The 22,518-nt window shown below is 38.3% G+C and overlaps 1 protein-coding gene and 1 pseudogene across 1 annotated transcript; one reads left to right on the plus strand and one right to left on the minus strand.

The window, feature by feature from the left end:
• The first annotated feature begins 12,206 nt into the window (after window positions 1–12,206).
• On the plus strand, window positions 12,207–12,608 carry LOC134934282 (gastrula zinc finger protein XlCGF71.1-like). Its single transcript, XM_063929749.1, has one exon. It carries the CDS (start codon window positions 12,207–12,209, stop codon window positions 12,606–12,608), a length of 402 nt encoding a protein of 133 aa, XP_063785819.1.
• Window positions 12,609–22,051: 9,443 nt separating this feature from the next.
• On the minus strand, window positions 22,052–22,170 carry LOC134937117 (5S ribosomal RNA; annotated as a pseudogene).
• Window positions 22,171–22,518: the final 348 nt, after the last annotated feature.

Consider the following 22,518-nt stretch of genomic DNA (forward strand, 5'->3'; position numbering starts at 1 on the left):
ACTGGCTGCTTTCTGCCCTGTCATGTCCAGCCTCACAATAACACTGTTCTCCCTTCCTGTTTAGTTACTGTGGCACCAAATATATAATAGCTGTGCTGACATAAGAACAATGTAATATAATATATGTGTAAATAACTTATTTGATTTGCTTCTTGTGATGGGTAACAAGGAGGCTTCTTTACTATATCATAAACATTTAACACACTTGTATTATTGGTGTAACAAAAATGCAAATATAGTTTTTAATTACAAAAATTCACTTTATTAACCAGCAGTGAACAAGTTCTTATACTACTACTAGAGTTGCAGTATACAATTAGTGAGCAGCACTTGCAGAAATTTGTGAAAGACCATTTTGAAAAGCATGTTCAGAAAATGAAAAGAGATTACAATAAGTACAATGTATACTTACATTTTAAGGTAAGACATGAATGTGATAATAAACAATTGTTAGCATTTTGTAGATTAGAGATGTCCTGTAATAGAATTGTAAGTAAAGTCTTATCTGGCACAGCTCATGTCTTATTAGAGTCTTTTGTAAGGCCCCCCCCCCCCCCGTGACTTGGTGAAAAATAAGGTATTTTAAGCACTGAGTTAAAATAAAATATAACTTTTATTTAAATTGGTAAAAATCACAGAATCAGTGGATTTTCTTTGTATTTGCTTCTGGTGATGAATAACAAGGAAGCTTGTTTAATATATTATAAACATTAAATCAACTTGCATTATTGATGTAACAAAAATTAAAATATTTAAAAAAATCTACTACATAAACACAAATACGCTATGTTTCTACATATGTTTGCAAAAAATAACAACAATATTTTTTTTTAAATAATAGAGATATATACATGTCTGAGCATGTCCAGCATGAATAATGTAATTATTTTGAAATTATGGTTAGATTGTGCAACCCTTTTTCTATGAGAAAAGTTTTGTGTTTTAAAAATTCTGAAGTCCATCTTATGCAACCTATAGGCATCTTTATCTTGAAGCCATTTCTTAGTTTCCGATCTTTTAAACACTCCTTTATTAGACTTATAATATTTATCAAAGCCACAATAAGTGCCTGGGTTTAACACTGTGAAATACCTTTTTTTAGCAATTGTTTTGATTAGCTGTGCTGCGTTACATACTGTGGCTTTTTTGAACCCTATGATTCTTATCTGACAAAACACGTCTTGTAAGACACTTTTGTGATCGCCCTAAGACTAATATTTTTTTTTATATCAAATGATATCAAATGATGATATTTTGATAAAATTATATAAAAAATGGGTGTAAATCAGGGAGTGTCAGGGGGTGTTATGGGAGGTTTTGTGGGCATTTCGGGGTGTATTTGGAGGTGGGTTGTAGGTGGAAACTGGGCATTTATGTTAAGATTTTGAGGTGTGGCATCTGTCACTTTTTGTTTGACAGAAAAGTGTGCTAATACTACTCAGGTCATTTTTAGGGAGTTTTACCATACACATTGTATATTACATTACACTGGAACAGAGATTCAACTATAGATGTTTCTATTCTCCAGTCTTTAACAAAATTGGTTTATATAAAAAAGTCAAATTCAGAAAAAAAAAATCCTAATTTGAAGTTTTATTGAAGTAATACATGGCAACTTACTTAACACAGGCCACGTCCAGTATATCAGTGGAACTCCTTATGTCATTACTAAGTGTTATCTTACAAATCTTACAAATAAAACACTTGCTGTATTCAGATAATTGATATGGTTTCTCTCCCGCCTGATGTCTAACAAGTTGGTTCCAGTGGGTAAAACATTTTCTGCATTCAAAGCATTGAAATAGTTTCTCTCCTGTGTGAACCCTTTGATGTATCACAAGTTGGTCCTTGTGGGTAAAACACTTACTGCATTCAGAACATTTAAATGGTTTCTCCCCTGTGTGAATCCTTTGATGTATAACAAGTTTATTCCTGTGGGTAAAGCACTTGCTGCATTCAGAGCATTGAAATGGTTTCTCTCCTGTGTGACTCCTCTGATATATAACAAGATGTTGCTTGTTGACAAAACACCACATTCTGAACATTTAAATGGGTTCTCTCCTGTATGAATCCTTTGATGTATAACAAGTTGTTGCTTGTTGACAAAACACTTGCCACATTCTGAACATTTAAAGGATCTCTCTCCTGTATGAATCCTTTGATGTCTAAAAAGTTGTTGCCTGCTGGTAAAACCTTTGCTGCATTCTGAGCATTGAAATGGTTTCTCTCCTGTGTGACTCCTCTGATGTATAACAAGTAGTGAGTTTTGGGTAAAGTACTTGCTGCATTCTGAACATAAAAAAAGGGGGAAAAGGGGCTGGGAGAGGCTGCACAGGATAAATAATTGAACAAATTGTAATTACCTCAGAGAAACTGACACTTTTGGGATGTTTTTCCCTTTTGTTGATCAATTGTATACCTATTACCCAATGGTATAATGGTAACAATAAATTGTGATGGTCAGTGGTGCTCCCAAGGGTATAAAGACACAAATCATGAAAATGACTACAAGGAAGACAAAAAAACCCTGGTAGGAAGAACTCTTATCTGAGGTAACGAAACAGATTAATATATATTGATGAAGAAATAATGAAAAAATAATAATAATCTTAAAATTACAGTTTTATTAGGTATGCCTTAAAAATTATCTATACAACATCCATATGAATTAACTAATAAATGTGTGATCTTCTTGCAAAAATATGTAAAAAGAATATGGTCTTATCAAGATGACCTCAGTCAAAACAATTGATTATGTATGAGTCCGTCTGTATGATAATTCCCTTCTCATAAGTGTAAGAAAAATGTATCAAAAATTTGATAATGGGACCATCATCTTAATCATTTATGTGCCCATGTGTAAATTCTCAGGGCAGTAATTTTGAATCATTGGTCACTTGAGGGATTGTTTAGAGTTGGGTCACTAATGTATCAGTGTGTGGCCCAGTTAACGAGGAGAGATGTCTGTATAGCTGTTTCTTTCGAGATATAACAGACAAGGGCGTGCCATCAATAGGACAAAAAAAATGGTGCCACCTGTGTAAAGAGATAAGGAATTAAAGTTTGTGTTGATTCACATACATATATAATGGGAGAGTACAAGGTACCCGTATCATAAACAAATTACCCCGTATGATCTATCCCAATTATTTTAGGTTAATCACCCACAAAAGGGGAAATCAATTTACCTCAGATATGGATCACAAAGGTCGATATGCAGAGGTATGAGGTACATGTGCCTCCATCTCCAGCAGTTTGTCAAGCGTTCCGCTAGCTGGGTTTAAGGGAGAAAGTGTTGGGGTAAAAGCACTCAAGGCAATTGTCTAATTGATAAATTGCTTTGTGTCAACAATTATATAGTAGTACTCAAAAAGTAATGTACCTTGATTATCCACAACTGAGTATTCCTATATCTCAAAAGCAAATCTTTTCTGTGAAGAACCCAGGCCGTATCACTCCAAATCTCTTTACCGTTCTTTTTTCACATATATCCCATTAGTTTGAGCAAGAGTCCTGATAGAGGTATGAGGCACAACGACCTCAGTTTTTATCGATGGCTATCAAACAGTTAGTTCAGCAACAATCTATAATTTCAGTTGCTGAAGTAAAAAAAAGGTTATTATTTACAACCATGTCCAAACGGAGGTGTGAGGCACCAATCCCTCAATTTCTCTTTAAGGGCTGTCAGATGATTTCAAATGCATGACGGAGGTGTACAGCATAATGAGCTTTAGTTCTTTTTGACAATTACCAAGTAGTTATATATGTTGATATCATTTACTGTCAGAGGTATAAGATACCAGTACCTCAATTTGTGTCAATATCAAAAGTGATTTATTACCAGCAGTCACTATTGCATTTACCGAAAAATAATGTATTTTGAACACATAGCGGTATAGGAAAGTGGCCAAGATATAGACAGACCTCCCTTCTGCTGTTCTCCCGTCTTGCCAGCAGGTATAGGACGAGGAATGAGAGAGGGTAGGTGCATCCAAATTGGCCAGAAAAAAGAGAAAGAGGAGGTATCAAGCAAGGAGACTCAGGCAGGTATTCCCTGGTGCCTTGTAACAGGTAGTGCAGAGATTTTGAACCTGCACATTTGCCTCTAATGCGGTACACTCCTGAAAGGTTGATTATAATCACTGTTAGTTATTATCAGTGTGAGCCAAATTGCATGATGATATTACTACTTATTCTCCCTTTACCCTATTGTCTTCCTATATATACCCCAACACATGAGTAGAAATCTTCATAATAACTGACAAAAATCATTTGACATGTGAGAATCAGCTGTTCTCTCTAATGCAGTATTGCTGCTACTGCCAGTATTGGTAGCCACTGATACCACTTGTTAATTTGTAACAATGGGTAACTCCCAAAAGGCTCATTAGCATATCAGAATGAGCTGTTTTCTCAGATGTAATATTGCTGCTACTGCCAGTATTGTAGCTACTATTGATACTTGCCAGAAAATGTTATATGTATCAAAGAAGAGAGATGATACATTATCATAGGACATGTAGCTGTTTTTGAAATAACACCTCTGAAAGTGGTACTGTATGAATATTAGCCAATTTGTATCCTCATAGTAATTATCCTGATCCTTTAAGATGGAGACAAGGTATTCAAATGTCACGTATAAGGTTGTAAATATATTCACTGGCCACCACTGTGTCTATATAATTACCACTCCCGGGACAGGACGCGGTGAGAAGGGGGAAATGCCACCCCAGGGTTCCACATTAGACGTCTATACTCGGGGACAATCCCCGCCGTCTATCAATCGCGCGGTGTCCCGTCCTCCTGCGGCCGCTCTGGCCAGCGGCAAACAGACACTTCCTCCGTTCCCAGCTGCCACACTACTACTTTTGTGGGTGATTAACCTAAAATAATTGGGATAGATCATACGGGGTAATTTGTTTATGATACGGGTACCTTGTACTCTCCCATTATATATGTATGTGAATCAACACAAACTTTAATTCCTTATCTCTTTACACAGGTGGCACCATTTTTTTTGTCCTATTGATGGCACGCCCTTGTCTGTTATATCTCGAAAGAAACAGCTATACAGACATCTCTCCTCGTTAACTGGGCCACACACTGATACATTAGTGACCCAACTCTAAACAATCCCTCAAGTGACCAATGATTCAAAATTACTGCCCTGAGAATTTACACATGGGCACATAAATGATTAAGATGATGGTCCCATTATCAAATTTTTGATACATTTTTCTTACACTTATGAGAAGGGAATTATCATACAGACGGACTCATACATAATCAATTGTTTTGACTGAGGTCATCTTGATAAGACCATATTCTTTTTACATATTTTTGCAAGAAGATCACACATTTATTAGTTAATTCATATGGATGTTGTATAGATCATTTTTAAGGCATACCTAATAAAACTGTAATTTTAAGATTATTATTATGTTTTCATTATTTCTTCATCAATATATATTAATCTGTTTCAATACCTCAGATAAGAGTGCTTCCTACCAGGGTTTTTTTGTCTTCCTTGTAGTCATTTTCATGATTTGCATTCTGAACATGTAAATGGTTTCTCTCCTGTCTGACTCCTCTGATGTGTGAGAAGATGTAATTTACGTGTAAAGCTTTTGTCACACTCAGAGCAGAGATGTGGTTTCTCGCCCGTGATACTCATTCTGTTAATTAGATGAGAACAAATTAGCAGTAGAAGGTTTCTCCTACCAAGAAAATGAAAATAGTTTTTTTGTGAATCCCTCAGAAACAGGATGAGATGGGAGGAAAGGGAATGAAAAAAGTACAAAATACATATTATATACACACATACCCAGAATAATAGTGAGTTCCAGAGAATAGTTATGTGTGTGTCAAATATAGATTGCTAGATAGATCTGTTATTAAACTTACATTTTGCATCTAATTTCACAGCCCTGTATTGTGGAAGCCGAGTATCCTCCTGAGTTGCACATGCATCAAAAGGCCAAGCATGTGCACTACTCTTTAATTTATGCCCTGGATTAGTTGCTGCAAGGGGCCCTTCTATTGGCTATTCTGGAATTTATATCAGTCATCGCACTGCTTTCCAATGGCTGGCCTCTCACTCGAGACCAGACACAACTAATCCGTGTTCCTCTAAGAAACCATCCCTCCCTCTCTATATCCTGTCCTCCCTCTGTCCCCTTAAGGGCCGGCCCAAGCTTTATGTTTTTGGTAAGCAAATATATATATTTGCACTCCTTAATGATTAAAAACTCTTTAAAGTGACAGTTTGTCCTCACGAGGAAGGGGCATGGCCAAGAGTACAGGGAGATCATCTGCGACAGGGAAATAGTAGGAGACTGGGGAGACAGCAGTATTGGAGATAGTGGGTGACTGGGGAGGAGGGGTGACCTGACCTACTAGCACCAGACACAGTTATAGTAACACTGAAGACCCGGCTTTCTGCGGTCGACAATAACCACACAGCCATGGCGGCCCACCCAGCATCTAGAGAGAGCTGCTGCTGGAAAAGGAACACTTTCATGGATGCACATGGGGTTTTGGGTAGACTGGGGGCATGGTCCAGGATGCCCAATGCCCTTCTTACTGTGGCACCTTATCAGCCGCATATCCACTTTAATGGTAGGGTCGGCCCTGGTACCTCCCACTCAGCCCCTCATCTCTTCTCTATACTGCGGCAGTGCAGGAAGCAGCAGAGCAGTTCCTGCAACATGACTATCCGATGTGTGTGGTGACCCACAGCACTCTGGGAGAGAGAAAATTCCTTTGTTTAGAGCACTCTATTGTGTATATATGTAAAATGGTATATTTATTTTCAATTAAAACTTAGCTTTTATTTAGTCAAATTCAAAAAATACAAATTTGTTGGGGTATATTATTTAAATACAAGTGTCAATATTTCCCTTTTAATTAAATATTAGACGTGGTATTCATCCTTGTGGCAAAAATATTGGGCGAGATCAATCCATCATAACTGGATATGTTTCTCACAATTACTTTTCTCTGATGATATTTATTCTATATGATCTATAAAGAGTATATACATGTGGATACATGATTCTTCATTTTATCAATGGTGAGGTGAGTTTTATGAGGAGGTATTTATGATCATGGAAGGAAACAATACGAAGACCATTTCAATTTATTAATCGCATCAAGCATACATAGGAGACTAATGAGAAGTATACCGAATAGAATTTTGGCTATAGTAATTGCTTATAACATGTATTTATTTATTTTCATATAGACAGTCACTGCCTGCTGCAACCGTGACAGATTACTGTCCTATTTGAAATGCTTGAGAAACAACTTGATAATAATAACTTAATAATAATAACTTGAATAAATCGGAGTTTCAGGCTCTTAAAGATCTTGCTAGCTATTCTGATATCACAATACGCCCCGCCGACAAAGGCAGGGGCATTGTGATACAGGATTTACATGTGTATAGAAGTGAATTGCAGAGACAGCTCAGTGATAGTAAGGTATATAGATTATTACCAGGTGAACCTACTAGGACATTTTCTCAACTACTTATTGAGAAATTGCAGCTGGCAGTGGATAACAACATAATTTCTAGTGTGTTAATGAAGGCTCTCATTACTGATCATCTGGTGGTACCTGTTCTTTATTCCCTACCTAAAATCAGCAAGAGTTTAGTTAACCCTCCGGGTCGGCCTATCATCGCTGCCCGTGATGTTTCATTTCAAAAGGCAGCGACTTACATTGACACATTATTGCAACCTTGCATCGTTAATAATGAACAATATTTACTTGATACTACTTTGTTTATTAATTGCATTAGGTTGTTGGGGAATGTCCCTCCGAATAGTGTTTTGTGCAGTGTGGATATTTCCAGCCTTTATACTGTCATGCCTAATAATATGGGTTTGGCAGCCGTTCATGAGCTATTGACCGATAATAGCGCATACTCTGGACCAGATGTCAATTTTGTGGTGAATTTACTCAAATTGATTTTGACAAACAACTATTTTATATTTGATGGCAGGTTTTACATGCAGACAGCTGGGTGTGCGATGGGGTCCCCTGTGGCCCCATCGTATGCTAATGCATACATGTTTTGTGCTGAAAAAGAGATCTTTTTTGATAGTTGTGTGGCTGAATCGATTCTAGTTTACAAATGGTATATAGATGATCTCTTTATCATCTGGCTTAAAACTGAGGATGAATTTGTTTCTTTCATTGATAACCACAATAAGTCTGATCATCCCATTAAGTTTACTTGTAGCACGAGTAAGGAATGTGTTAACTATCTTAATGTATCTGTTTCTGTTGGTGATAGAGCATTACATACTGAATTGTACCATAAACCCACAGATCGGAACACATTACTACATGCAGAAAACTTTCATCCTAAACCACTTAAGTACAGACTTCCGTATTCTCAGTTTGTACGGGCAGAATGTAGTTGCAGTGATAAGACAGTAGCATGCAGGCATATAGATGAAATGATGATCAGATTCAGTCAAAGGGGATACCCTATGGAGACATTGTTGTTGGCTAAATCTAGAGCTTTAAATATGGATAGAGACATATTGCTAACATGTAAACGTAAGAAACGTGAGAGTGATCGGTTGCCTTTGGTAAATCATTTTAATACATACAGCCTGTCCATTTCTAAAACAGCCAAAACACTGTGGCCTATTGTAGGCACGGATAAGGATTTAAATCTGAGTACTGTGTCCATTATGCCAACATACACTAGATGAAAAAACATTAGGGACTGGGTTATGAGAACTGATATTACCGGACAACATTCGGCTAATAGCGAATAAAATTTTATGTCACTAAGAAAGGGCTGCAACACATGTCATTCTCTGACCACAGGCTCATGTTTTTCTCACCCTCATAGTGGACGTAAATACTCGATTGATCATCGGGTTACTTATACCACTAGATTCATTATTTACCTTATCACGTGTCCATGCGTGCTTTGCTATGTTGGCAAAACTGACCGCACTTTGAGGGAACGTATGGCCAACCATAAATTAGCCATTAGGATTGCACTATTGTCCGGGAATAGCGATTAACCTGTTGCCCGGCATTTTGCTCAGGTGCATCATAACGTAGCTACGCTTAAGTATACGACTATAGATCATGAACCAGAGAAACTTCAAGGAGGTAACAGGTCTGCTTGATTACTTAGGAAAGAATCCCTTTGAATTTTTGAACTTCAAACTTTGACCCGAAAAGGCCTCAACGAGACGCTAGGACTTTGTTGCTTTTTATAAGTAATGGGGGTATGGGTAGTGTGCCTCAATTTAATAGTAGTAGATTTGCTATTATGAAGAATTTATTTTCACTTCTCCGTTTTTCAGTCTATTTATGAAGAGATTGATATAGAGGATTTATTCAGTGTGCCATTTTTATGTTCACAATTGTTGTATAAGTTTATGCTATGCCAGTGTCACTTATACTATATACTGATGTCTTTATCTGTATATTTTTTAAAGTTTTTGTTATTCATTCCTGTTTTATTGTGGGTGTGGGTATATTGAGTGCTCAGGTGTTGCGGCTCAGTACGGTGACGTCATCAGTGGGCGTTTCCGGCCGGACCTGTGACTGAGCTCAGTGCACGTTGTGGGGAGATACTATAAAGGTATGTGTTTTATGCTTCTTGTTTGTAATCTGAAGAAGAGGTGATTAAACTTCGAAACATCACTATCTAACCTGCTTGTGCCGTGCAGTATATTCTGAGTGCCACCTAGATCGTCTTTGCTATATATATATACAAAGGAGCACCATGTGACATATCCACACCCTATTTGTTAACATAACAGTTACTGGGTTGGATCCAGTGTATACAGTTGCAGGATGTACCTTGAGGTTCCCATATCCTCTATCTTTTCATCATCATTTATATCAGAATGTCTTTAAGATCATGAGACACAAAATTATATCATAGCTGTACAAACATTAGTCTGTACAAATATAATTGTTTGCTTCTTTATGAAAGAGTTTTGTACTGAATAATTGTTACATTCCTGCTGATATGTAGAACAGCTCTTTCTGCTGATACTCTGCCTGGACAATAGGTGACTCCTAAACAAAAGGTTCCTTTGGTGACACAACAGGAGGCCAGAGGCTGCTGTGATCTAATTAGAATGCAAGGCGTTACCCTGCCAGGGTGTAATTAACATTTACCATTGTAGTCAGTAACCATAGGAATATTTACACCTCATTTACAAGACAGGGAGCTGGGCACGAGAAGCTGATGTGCTGAATGACTATATACTAATGTTATGAGAACCTAATTTACATGTCACCTCTCAGTGTAAGAATTCCTTCTGGTCATCCTGGGAACAAATGAGGAGAGATGGGGAGGAGTGACTATAAATAGGCTGTATCAGGCCACTGATAGCTGATGGAGGAGCTGCTGGATGAGTTACTGGTTGGAGAGCTGGGAGGATGGATCTGTAAGAGAGACACAGAGGAAGAATGTCCAGAGTAAGTTAAATATATTATAAAAAATAAATACTGATACATGAAATACATTTGTAGATACAGTATTGTCTTGTTTTCTAAAATTAAAATGTTTAAACGTAAATATGGTGAAATAGTTTAATCATTGAATTATATGTAAAAGGATATATTACTGTTATCTTTATATTTTATATTTTGTATTAACTATTAATTTTTGCACCTTTATGACATGACCCAAGATTTTGTCTTGTCAAACCTGGGATTTTTAACCCTCTTACACTACAATATAGACAAGGGAAATTCCCGAGTCATCCTCTTTCAGACATAAGCTGGGTTTTGTTTCTGCTGTTCTGTGTCTGGCTTGTTGTCTGCATGTGTAGTACATTACATATTACTCTGTGCATCAGGTTAGTAAATATAAAGTGGTATTTAGGTGCCACGCCTTCATAGTGTCTTATAAATTACTCTGCATCAGGTATATAAAGGGATCTATGTGGCAGCTCCTTTAAAGATACATATACTTCTTTATATCTGGTATCTATAAGGAAGAATCTATGTGACAGCTCCACCATAAACTCCTCCACATTACTCTGTGCCTCATCTGTCTGGAAATTAGGACATTTGAGCAATTTGGTAAAAAAAAAAAAAACATTAGTAAATGACTGGATCATGGGCCCTATTCAGTATGGATCATTTCTGATATGCGATCACATCGCTGGTGGCCATTTGCACACTGGGTGTTCTTGCCCTGTTCTAGGCAGCCCCCAGCATGTGATCACAAGCAGTTGCATTATTGCTAATTTAGCATATCTGCAACTGAAGCTGAATCAGATCCTATGTTTGTTAGTCTATATAAATATATATCATGGTCCAAATTAAAAAAAAAATCTATTACTGTAAAAGTAGAATTACCCCTGTAACCTTTATTCTTTTTAATATAATCTTTTTTTGTTACAGGACAAATGTGCACAATTTCTATTGAGAATATTACAATACATTGTGGAAAGGGACATTGATCGCTAATCAAGGCAAATACAGATATAATTTCTTCTTATACCTTTGGAGAATTTACAAAAAACATTTTAATTTTCTGATAAGCAAAAAACTTCTGCAGCTAATTTGTTTATCATCTAATACATGATGAGTCTCACAGGAGAGAAACCACATCTGTGCTCTGAGTGTGACAGAAGCTTTACATATAAATCACATCTTCTCACACATCAGAGTAGTCATACAGAAGAGAAACCATTTACATGTTCTGAGTGCAGCAAGTGTTTTTCCCTAAAGTCATCTCTTGTTATACATCAGAGGATTCACACAGGAGAGAAACCATTTACATGTTCTGAGTGCAGCAAATGCTTTTCCCAAAAGTCACCTCTTGTTATACATCAGAGGATTCACACAGGAGAGAAACCATTTACATGTTCTGAGTGCAGCAAATGTTTTTCCCAAAAGTCATCTCTTGTTATACATCAGAGGATTCACACAGGAGAAAAACCATTTACATGTTCTGAATGCAGCCAATGTTTTCTCTGCAAGTCACATCTTGTGGAACATCAGATGAGTCACACAGGAAAGAGACCATTTACATGTTCTGAATGCAACAAATGTTTTTCCCAAAAGTCATCTCTTGTTATACATCATAGGAGTCACACAGGAGAGAAACCATTTACATGTTCTGAATGCAACAAATGTTTTCCCCGAAAGTCATCTCTTCTTATACATCAAAGGATTCACACAGGAGAGAAACCATTTACATGTTCAGAATGCAGCAAATGTTTTCTCTGCAAGTCACATCTTGTGAAACATCAGGAGAGAAACCATTTACATGTTCTGAATGCAACAAATGTTTTTCCCGAAAGTCATCTCTTCTTATACATCAGAGGATTCACACAGGAGAGAAACCATTTACATGTTCAGAATGCAGCCAATGTTTTCTCTGCAAGTCACATCTTGTGAAACATCAGATGAGTCACACAGGAGAGAAACCATTTACATGTTCTGAATGCAACAAATGTTTTCCCCGAAAGTCATCTCTTCTTATACATCAAAGGATTCACACAGGAGAGAAACCATTTACATGTTCAGAATGCAGCAAATGTTTTCTCTGCAAGTCACATCTTGTGAAACATCAGATGATTCACACAAGAGAGAATACATTTAAATGATCTGAATGCAGCAAATGTTTTCAGTGTAAGTCAAGTCTTGTTAGACATCAGATTAGGAAACATATAAATGCTCTAAGGACATAATTTAGCTTTGTACATAAACCATATGGTTTATAGACAAATCTGATGTTTAGGGGTCTGCACAGGCACAAGACATGTTCTGTGTATGTGCAGACTGGGTCTTGTGATATAGCTCACAGCCCCTTGGCACCACAGCAGAATGACATGCTGTGGAATTTAAGGGGGCAGCAACTGGCAATGTTTTTACAATGGTGGTGGTTTAGGGTCGGCTTCTTTGGATGCAGACTTTATGGACTTGGGTTTCCGTATCCTACGGCCAGTCTGAGGAAGCTTCAGATTATGCAGACTGACCATAGTCTGCAAACATTGTGAGTCTTGACCAGTGATTGCAATTGTCATAGTAACATAATGACATAGTAGATAAGGTTGAAAAAAAGACAAAATGTCCCTTGAGTTCAACCTGTATTATAATTCTTACATTACTCAGTATATGACTTGTTAACTATAATGACCCAGATTAAGTTATATTTATAGATCTAAATAACAGCTATAATTCATGCTTTTTCTAACATTCTCTTCCTTTAAATGCTATATCCTTGGATATTTCGTTCATCTAGAAATTTATCTAATCAATTTTTAAACATATTAACTGAATCCGCCATTACTACCTTCTCTGGCAGAGATTTCAAAATGTTTACTGCCATTACTGTGAAGAACCATTTTCTACGTTTGGTTTGAAACTTTCTCTCCTCCAACCTCAGAGAGTGCCCACGTGTACTGTGTAGAGCCTTTTCTATAAACAAATCACCTGATAGATCCTGGTATTGTCCCTTTATATACTTGTAAATATTAATAACGTCTCCTCTTAGAGGCCTCTTTTCGAGTATAAACATATCTAACCTAGTAAGCCTTTCCTCATAGTCCAGTGCCTCTAACCCCTTGATCAGTTTGGTGGCTTGCCTCTGAAGCCTTTGTAGTTCCAAGATATCTTTTTTATAGTGTGGTTCCCAGAACTGTACACAATATTCATGGTGTGGCCGTACCAATGATTTGTACAGTGGCAGGATTATACTCACATCCCTTGTCTCCATTCCCTGTTTTATGCATCCTAATACCTTATTTGCTTTTGTTGCTGCACTTTGACATTGGGATCTGCTACTAAGTCTATTATCAATGAGCACCCCAAATCTCTTTCCACTACTGTCTCCCCTGCAATTTCCCCATTTAATTTATAGGCTGCCCGATTGTTCTCAGTCCCAAGGTGCATAACTTTACATTTTTCTATATTGAACCATCACCTCAGATACAGCACTGGGATCTTGCAGATGCATGCAGGAGGTGTCTATCTCTTACAGATGCCTCCTGCTGTGTTTCAATAGTATTTGTACAGAATTGCACATCTACTTCCCTGCGGCTGTGTAATTCCTTATACATCTGAATCAGCCACTGAATGCAGCAAGTGTTTTACTAGAAATATAACGTGTATTAATCACATGAGTAGTAACTCTGGGGGCCTGAATGTAGCCTGTGTTTCATAAGTAAGTCACCTTGTATCACTGCAATATGGTTACATGTAAGGAAATGTTTCTCTTTTTGAATGTGAGAAGTGTTTTATATAAACCAGTCTTGTTACAGACCGGGGAGGAGAAACATCTGTAGCTGATCATATGTACCAGTGCAATGTAATAAACAATGTGTATAATGAAACTCCCTAAATTGCCTGAGATGATTATTTATTTGTGAATATAATTTGTCACTATCATGGTATAAGGGGTGGTACTACTGACACCTAATACACTGGTATACAACACACAGGAGAGAGAATAGCAGTTATCTTGGTGTAGTGCATTGGTTTAAAAAATATTTTCTCATTTTCATAAAAGGAAATTCATCCATGTTAAATGATATCAGTAAACTATAAGAAAATACGGTAAAATGTAGTAAGGAAACTGACAAATAGGTATGAAAAAGTTATACAAATAAATGAAGGGAGCTGGGGCAAGTAGTGCAATAATTTGCATTGTATACCCAATAATTCTTAGCCAGTTAAGCTGGATATGCACTATAATACCCCTATTCCACTGGCATTAAAAACTTGTGTTATTGCTGTGATAACACGGGAGTGGCTCGGTAAGAAAGGGTTAACACGGGTCATGTGACTCGGGAATCCAACCTGGTTAGCTCGCAGGGTTGGTCCTGGGAAGGACCCAGGTCACAGTGCAGTGTAAATGGGTAAGCCTGGTCAATGCCATTTAACTTCTCTCCAACATGACAGTTTTTCCTACCCTTTACCACAGCACCAATTTGTATAACTTCCTCAATGTGTATAAATGAGACTTTGTAGATTTTTAATGCATTTACAGATAACAGACAATTGCACACAGTGATCATGCAGGGCAGCTTCACCCAAGTTAATTCTGTTACACTTTGCAGAACACAATAATTACAAAGATTGTACAGATGGTCAGTTGAAAATATGTTACTAAATAAACAATGTTGTTGTAAAAGAGCAATGTTACTTCATATTGATACCTGCTGCAAAGACAGGCCAGTCCCAACCTGCAAGTGCCACCTTTCAGGAAACCCACAAAAAAATACTGCACAGAAAATATGCACTCAGAGGTCAGAAGTCACATACCCTGGAAAGTTATCAGAAGATGGTATATTATGCACCCATGGTCAGAGGTCAAAGGTGCTAAATATTGCCTGGAAAAACAGCCAATGGTATGTGGCAGCAGCTTGCTAAGGTCTACAGTGGTCCATGTTCTTTGCACCCTGCTGCCAGAGCATACAGAGGTCTGTGCAAGTTCCCAGATATCTTTATCAGTAGCCAAAATAGCAGAGTATGTCTGCTGTCACAGAGCCAGGAAGTGAATGGGAAAAAGTAGGCATAGACTAGCAGTAAGTGTCCACTTGAGGACCGTGTTTGGGAACCTGTGGCTTTGACAGTTAATATTTCACATTTATATTGTCAAATTGTGGCAAGTAGTCCTGATTTTTGCACTACACACTTTGTCCTTAGCTACATCAAAACACTAAACCTAAATTTATAGAACCTTTCTTCAAACTAAAAGTAGATTAAAGGAAAAAAAGAGAGCGCAAGCAGACTACATGTGCATTTGAACAAATTTATTCATATTGTAAATTAAATCACAATCAGTTAAAAAATTTACATTAATAAAAACTATTATTATATTCAATTCAACAAAGAATCCACACTCGGCATAAAATATATATATAATAGTCCCACAGTACTAGTGCACTAGTAAATGATGCAATATTCAGTATATGTTCTTTGTTAGTACCAATGTTCCGTCAGTCTGGTGTGATTAATAACAGCTGACACTTTGGTGTGTAGACTTTTTGTTATAGAAATATATAGCACTTTAGAGACAGTTCCAAAATGAGTGTTTTCCTTTATTCTATATAGTAGTAATGTTCTTACTATTGGATAAACCGGTTTGGTAAAGATATCATACTGGAATTAAGTGCATGAGCTCCGTCTGTCACTCTCTCACTGTGACTATTATCCGGAGCTGGATTGCTTACCGCTTCAACAGATGTCCCAGCGGTACTGACCATGAACCGGGCGCCACTCTTTTTAGCGGCTCGACCTCCCGTTCTCCTGTCGGACCAGTATGGCAGGATATCTCTTTTACTCATGCCATATGTGTCCATTATTTAGTAGAGATGTGCGGCGGGCACTTTTCATGTATTGTGTTTTGGTTTTGGATCTGGATCCCTGATCGTGTTTTGGATCTGGATTGGTTTTGCCAAAATCACCCTTTCAGGTTTTGGTTTTGGATCTGGATGATTTTCCGAAAAACAAGTAAAAATAACAAAAATACCAGAATTTGGGGGTAATTTTAATCCTACAGTATTATTAACCTCAATAACATTAATTTCCACTCATTTCCAGTTTATTCTGAACACCTCACAACATTGATTTTAGATTTAAAGGATGCACTGAGGTCATTGGATGACTAAGCTAAGCAACACAAATGTGTGGCACAAACACGTGGCCCTTCTAGGAGTGGCACTGCAGTGGCAGACAGGATGGCAGTTTTAAAAACTAGTCCCCAAACAGCACATAATGCAAAGAAAAAAAAGAGGTGCACCAAGGTAGCTGGATGGCTATGCTAAGCAACACAAGTGTCCGACACAAACACCTGGCCCATCTAGGAGTGGCACTGCAGTGTCAGACAGGATGGCAGATTTAAAAAATAGTCCCCAAACAGCACATGATACAAAGAAAAAAAGAGGTGCAATGAGGTAGCTGTGTGACTAAGCTAAGCGACCCAAGTGGCCGACACAAATACCTGGCCCATCTAGGAGTGGCACTGCAGTGTCAGACAGGATGTCCGATTTTAAAAATAGTCCCCAAACAGCACATGATGCAAAGAAAAAAAAGAGGTGCACCAAGGTCGCTGGATGGCTAAGCTAAGTGACCCAAGTGGCCGACACAAACACCTGGCCCATCTAGGAGTGGCACTGCAGTGTCAGACAGGATGGCAGATTTAAAAAATAGTCCCCAAACAGCACATGATACAAAGAAAAAAAGAGGTGCAATGAGGTAGCTGTGTGACTAAGCTAAGCGACCCAAGTGGCCGACACAATCAGACAGGATGGCCGATTTAAAAAATAGTCCCCAAACAGCACATGATGCAAAGAAAAAAAGAGGTGCACCAAGGTCGCTGGATGGCTAAGCTAAGTGACCCAAGTGGCCGACACAAACACCTGGCCCATCTAGGAGTGGCACTGCAGTGTCAGACAGGATGGCCGATTTAAAAAATAGTCCCCAAACAGTACATGATGCAAAGAAAAAAAAGAGGTGCATCAAGGTCGCTGGATGGCTAAGCTAAGTGACCCAAGTGGCCGACACAAACACCTGGCCCATCTAGGAGTGGCACTGCAGTGTCAGACAGGATGGCAGATTTAAAAAATAGTCCCCAAACAGCACATGATACAAAGAAAAAAAGAGGTGCAATGAGGTAGCTGTGTGACTAAGCTAAGCGACCCAAGTGGCCCGACACAATCAGACAGGATGGCTGATTTAAAAAATAGTCCCCAAACAGCACATGATACAAAGAAAAAAAGAGGTGCAATGAGGTAGCTGTGTGACTAAGCTAAGCGACCCAAGTGGCCCGACACAATCAGACAGGATGGCTGATTTAAAAAATAGTCCGCAAACAGCACATGATGCAAAGAAAAAAAGAGGTGCACCAAGGTCGCTGGATGGCTAAGCTAAGCGACCCAAGTGTCCGACACAAACACCTGGCCCATCTAGGAGTGGCACTGCAGTGTCAGACAAAATGGCAGATTTAAAAAATAGTCCCCAAACAGCACATGATACAAAGAAAAAAAGAGGTGCAATGAGGTAGCTGTGTGGCTAAGCTAAGCGAACCAAGTGGCTGACACAAACACCTGGCCCATCTAGGAGTGGCACTGCAGTGTCAGACAGGGTGGCAGATTTTAAAAAAATAGTCCCCAAACAGTACATGATGAAAAGAAAAAAAGAGGTACACCAAGGTTGCTGGATGGCTAAGCTAAGTTACCCAAGTGGCCGACACAAACACCTGGCCCATTTAGGAGTGGCACTGCAGTTTTCTAGCAAGTGGATGAGTGCTTCCATCCTCATGTGAATCTGAACCACTAGCCATGAACAGAGGCCAGGGCCTCAGCCGTTCCTTGCCACTCCGTGTTGTAAATGGCATATTGGCAAGTTTACGCTTCTCATCAGACGCTTTTAATTTAGAATTTTGGGTAATTTTACTGAACTTTTGTTTTTTGTATTTTACATGTTCTTTGCTATGACATCGGGCATCAGCCTTGGCAGATGACGTTGATGGCATTTTATCGTCTCGGCCATGACTACTGGCAGCAGCTTCAGCACAAGGTGGAAGTGGATCTTGATCTTTCCCTATTTTACCCTCCACATTTTTGTTCTCCATTTTTTAATGTGTGGAATTATATGCCAGTAATATATCAATAGCAATGGCCTACTGTACCGTACTGCTATATATTATATACTGGTGGTCAGCAAAATTCTGCATTGTCCTCCTACTATGTATACTGCACACAACTAAAATGCACCACAGGTATGGATTGATAGTATACTTGACGACACAGAGGTAGGTAGAGCAGTGGCTTACTGTACCATACTGCTATATATTATATACTGGTGGTCAGCAAAATTCTGCACTGTCCTCCAACTATATATACTGCACACTGACAATATGAAAATGTATTGACCTCTAATAATAGATGGTATTAGATCCATATGGTTGACCACCGCAATGAGAGGTTATCACGGCTATAATTCTGCTTGATTAGCTGGAGCATATGGTGCACACAATGGAGCTTCTAATAATTATAGCGGAGAAACACATAGAGGAAGCTCCATTGTGTGCACCATGTGCTCCAGCTAATCAAGCGAATTATAGCCATGATAACCACTCATTGCGGTGGTTGCCTTGCCGTGACTGTCAGCCATGTGGATCTCATGCTGTAACTGCCAGCTCTGGTGAATCATCCACTTTGACATTAGTCCTGGCCACCAAAGCTGAAGTACAGCCATGCCCACCATTCCCGCAGTGGATGCTCCAAGCTAGACATCAGTTTTGTGGACCAAGTGCTGTGATTGCTTGCAGCGGTAATTCCACCCTTTTCTGAATGTCCTGCTATGGATACCTAATCAGGTTCGTCAGCATACAGAAAAAGCTGCTAAGTTTTCACTGAGGCTGCTAGCACGCCTATCAATTTTTGTTACATTCTAACGGTGGATAATTGAGCTTTTGAGCTCTATGAGAGGAATCTGGACACTTTCCCTGATATGTTGCTGTCAGTGAGAAACTTTCATTTCTAATATCAGGGCTGAACTATCTGAAAAACTGGCTTTTTGTCTAAATGTACTGACATTTATTATTTGAATTTTCTGGTTTTAGCATTGTGCACACATGCGAGTTCTATAATATCAGCCAATTACCATCTATTATTAGAGGTCAATACATTTTCATGTTTTTTTAGTATTGTCTATTAAAATATATATTTTTTTTAAATATCAAGCGTTCTTTATCATTGGTTCTAGCATTATCAATGTTCTATTTATGACATAGAAAAAACATAATTTCAGAACCCAGGGTGAATTTACTTTGACATACAGAAAGGCTGCTGAATCTTTGTTGTTTCTCCGCTGGGACGGGATTTCTCTATCTCTGGAGCTTTTCTCTTCTTCACTTTTTGGGTCACCTGGAACAAAATCTACTTAAGCGAGAAACAGTCTAGGACAAGTAATACTGGATACTATCTAGACATACCCAATATTTTTCTGGTGCACATCGTGGTGGAGGTTGGAGGAACCTTCTATTTGTGGTATTAGACAAATTTGGCTGCATACTGATTTGAAAGATACCTTTATACGTGGGAACAATCCCCCTCCAAAAGTGAGTGGGGTACGTTTATTGTTCAAAACTCCTTCCTTGCCTTATGACACAGTGGATATAGTATTGAAAGATACCTTTACATATCTGTCCTTACTCTTCTTGATGTGAGTTTTGGTACGTCCAAAATTATCTGCGGAGTGGTGGCGAGATACTATCCCTACCTACTATCAAATTGGGCTCTGGCACATTAGGCCTCTTTTTCTGGACACTCACAGGCTGTTTATTTCCAGTGTCTTAAAGCAATACTACACATATATTGTATTATCTCCTCTTTTTCATGCTTGACGTCTGAACAATAAGAAACTTTTGGCACAGCAATTACCCCATGGGACAACAGAACATGTGACGTATATTTTATTGTAAAGATTGTGTTATCGCCTTTGATCTATCCTTTCATTTATTTTCATTTGAGTATTACTTTGACATACATTTGTCTGGATCCACTCCTAAGATGAGCTTTTGGACATTTTAATGTTTTATCAGAAAAAGAAAAGTGTACAAACAAAACTTACCATTACATAGACATACACAGTGAGACAAACCACAAACAGAGCGGCAACGCCATTGCCCAATCCCATTTACCATTGACACCATAGTAATGTAGACAACACAACACTAGTCTACTTGACCACAGGGGCAAATAATTATGTATACACTAAATATTATAAGATTTTTTTTTGCATCAAATCAATATGTGCCTCAGCCTCAGAAACCTCCTTACAAATTCTTCTAGCTCATATAAACTGGGAGCATGGTAAACTAAATTTTTATGAATTAGTATGGAAACTTTGAGCGTGTAATACTGTATTCCTATTCGTAGGCTTATTATATAAGGTCGTATTAATAATCCCCATATCCAGAGAAACGTATGGCTAAAAAGTGCACTTGCTGCTCATCAATGGTATACATAAACATGATGGGATGACCGCATATATTGTGCAAAGCAAAATATCATATAAACTGTTTCTTACTCCCTGTACAAATAATAAATAAGACATTTATATATCTAGCGTAGTCCATAAGGGATATTGGGTACAGAATTAGTATGATGGGGTATAGAAGGGTCCAATGGAGCAAGTGCACTTTAAATTTCTTCCACTGGGTGTGCTGGTTCCTCCCCTCTATGCCTCCTCCTACAGCTCAGTTATAGGTAAACCAGTGCCCAAAAGAGAATTACATACTTGAGAGAAGGAACATAACAACAACAGGTGTGGTGAGATTTAAACACCAGCACACCAAAACATAACTTAGCCAGCAAGGTCTGGCAACATGAACAGAATCTTAGCTAGCAAAGTCTGGCAACATTACAGCAATCAACAAGGAAGAGCGACTGGGCACTGGTGTGTGGTTGGTAAACAACAGATAGTAAAAAAACAAAAATGGACAATTACAATTGCTAGAAAGGAAAATAAGACCCTTCAATTATAGTCCCTGTTGGTGGTGCGCCAAGAGCTAGAAAGTACATGTACTGACGAGGAAAGAGGAAAGAAAGCTCTTGTGTGGGCGCACTCTTATGAAAAGAAGAAGAATTCTTCAATAATGAAGCTAATCAAAACATATATTTATTAATCAAGATTAAAATAATTACCCATCTGCGATCCAAAAGAAAAGGAGTGTAAAATGATGAGAGTGTGAGAAAATATTAAAATATTTTGGTCTGTAAATCACAAGAGAGATATTAGAAAGGCTGCAGACACCTGATAGTCTGACACCTGTTTCTCCTGACCAGAACAGATGTTCTGTATTAATGGGACCCAGAGAGGAGGTCAGTGTTGAGTCTTAGAAGGACCACTTAAATTGGGTCAATACTGTGCACTTTGCTAGTCACCCGTTACTCCGTATAGTACATATTAGAATTGTTTACTTTTTCGTCACCTGATGCTTATAGAGATGTAAAGAAAAAGATAAGAAGAGGAAAAAAGCAATTAGTGGTGATACTGCTATTGGTGTCCACCCTTCAAAAGAAGGGGAATAGTTCCTACTCTACAACACCGGGTATTCCCAGGGAGTCTCCTCTCAAGGTACTGACCCAGCCCGACGATGTTTGGCTTCCAAGATCGGACGAGATAGGGCATTAGCAGCGTGGTATGATAGTAGAGAGGCTATCTACCAATGAGAGTACACCTATATACGAATGATAGAATTGGGAGATTTAAAGAAAGATAAGACCATAAAATGTGTGGATCTGCTTTCCACGTTAGGCAAGGTAAAACAAGAGCCACACTATGGCGCTGTACACCTTGGATCGTGGATGAGAGTCCACAGAGGAATAGGAAGCACAGAAAGAAATAAGAAAGGATTAGACCTAATTGGATATGGCTAATGGTTGGTATTAGGGGGGAAGATAACGAGAGCAAATCAAAACTATAAGACAAAATATAGTCAAATGTACATTCTTTTTGTGCGTGGACACCTCAGAGTGCTGTAGCAGAAAATCAATACTTAGG

This window comes from Pseudophryne corroboree, chromosome 6 (assembly GCF_028390025.1).
Source record: "Pseudophryne corroboree isolate aPseCor3 chromosome 6, aPseCor3.hap2, whole genome shotgun sequence".
Classification (NCBI taxonomy): domain Eukaryota; kingdom Metazoa; phylum Chordata; class Amphibia; order Anura; family Myobatrachidae; genus Pseudophryne; species Pseudophryne corroboree.

Bases quoted from the DNA above. Each gene is read 5' to 3' on its own strand.
- LOC134934282 (XM_063929749.1), top strand. From the start codon at position 12,207: ATGCAGCAAATGTTTTCTCTGCAAGTCACATCTTGTGAAACATCAGGA.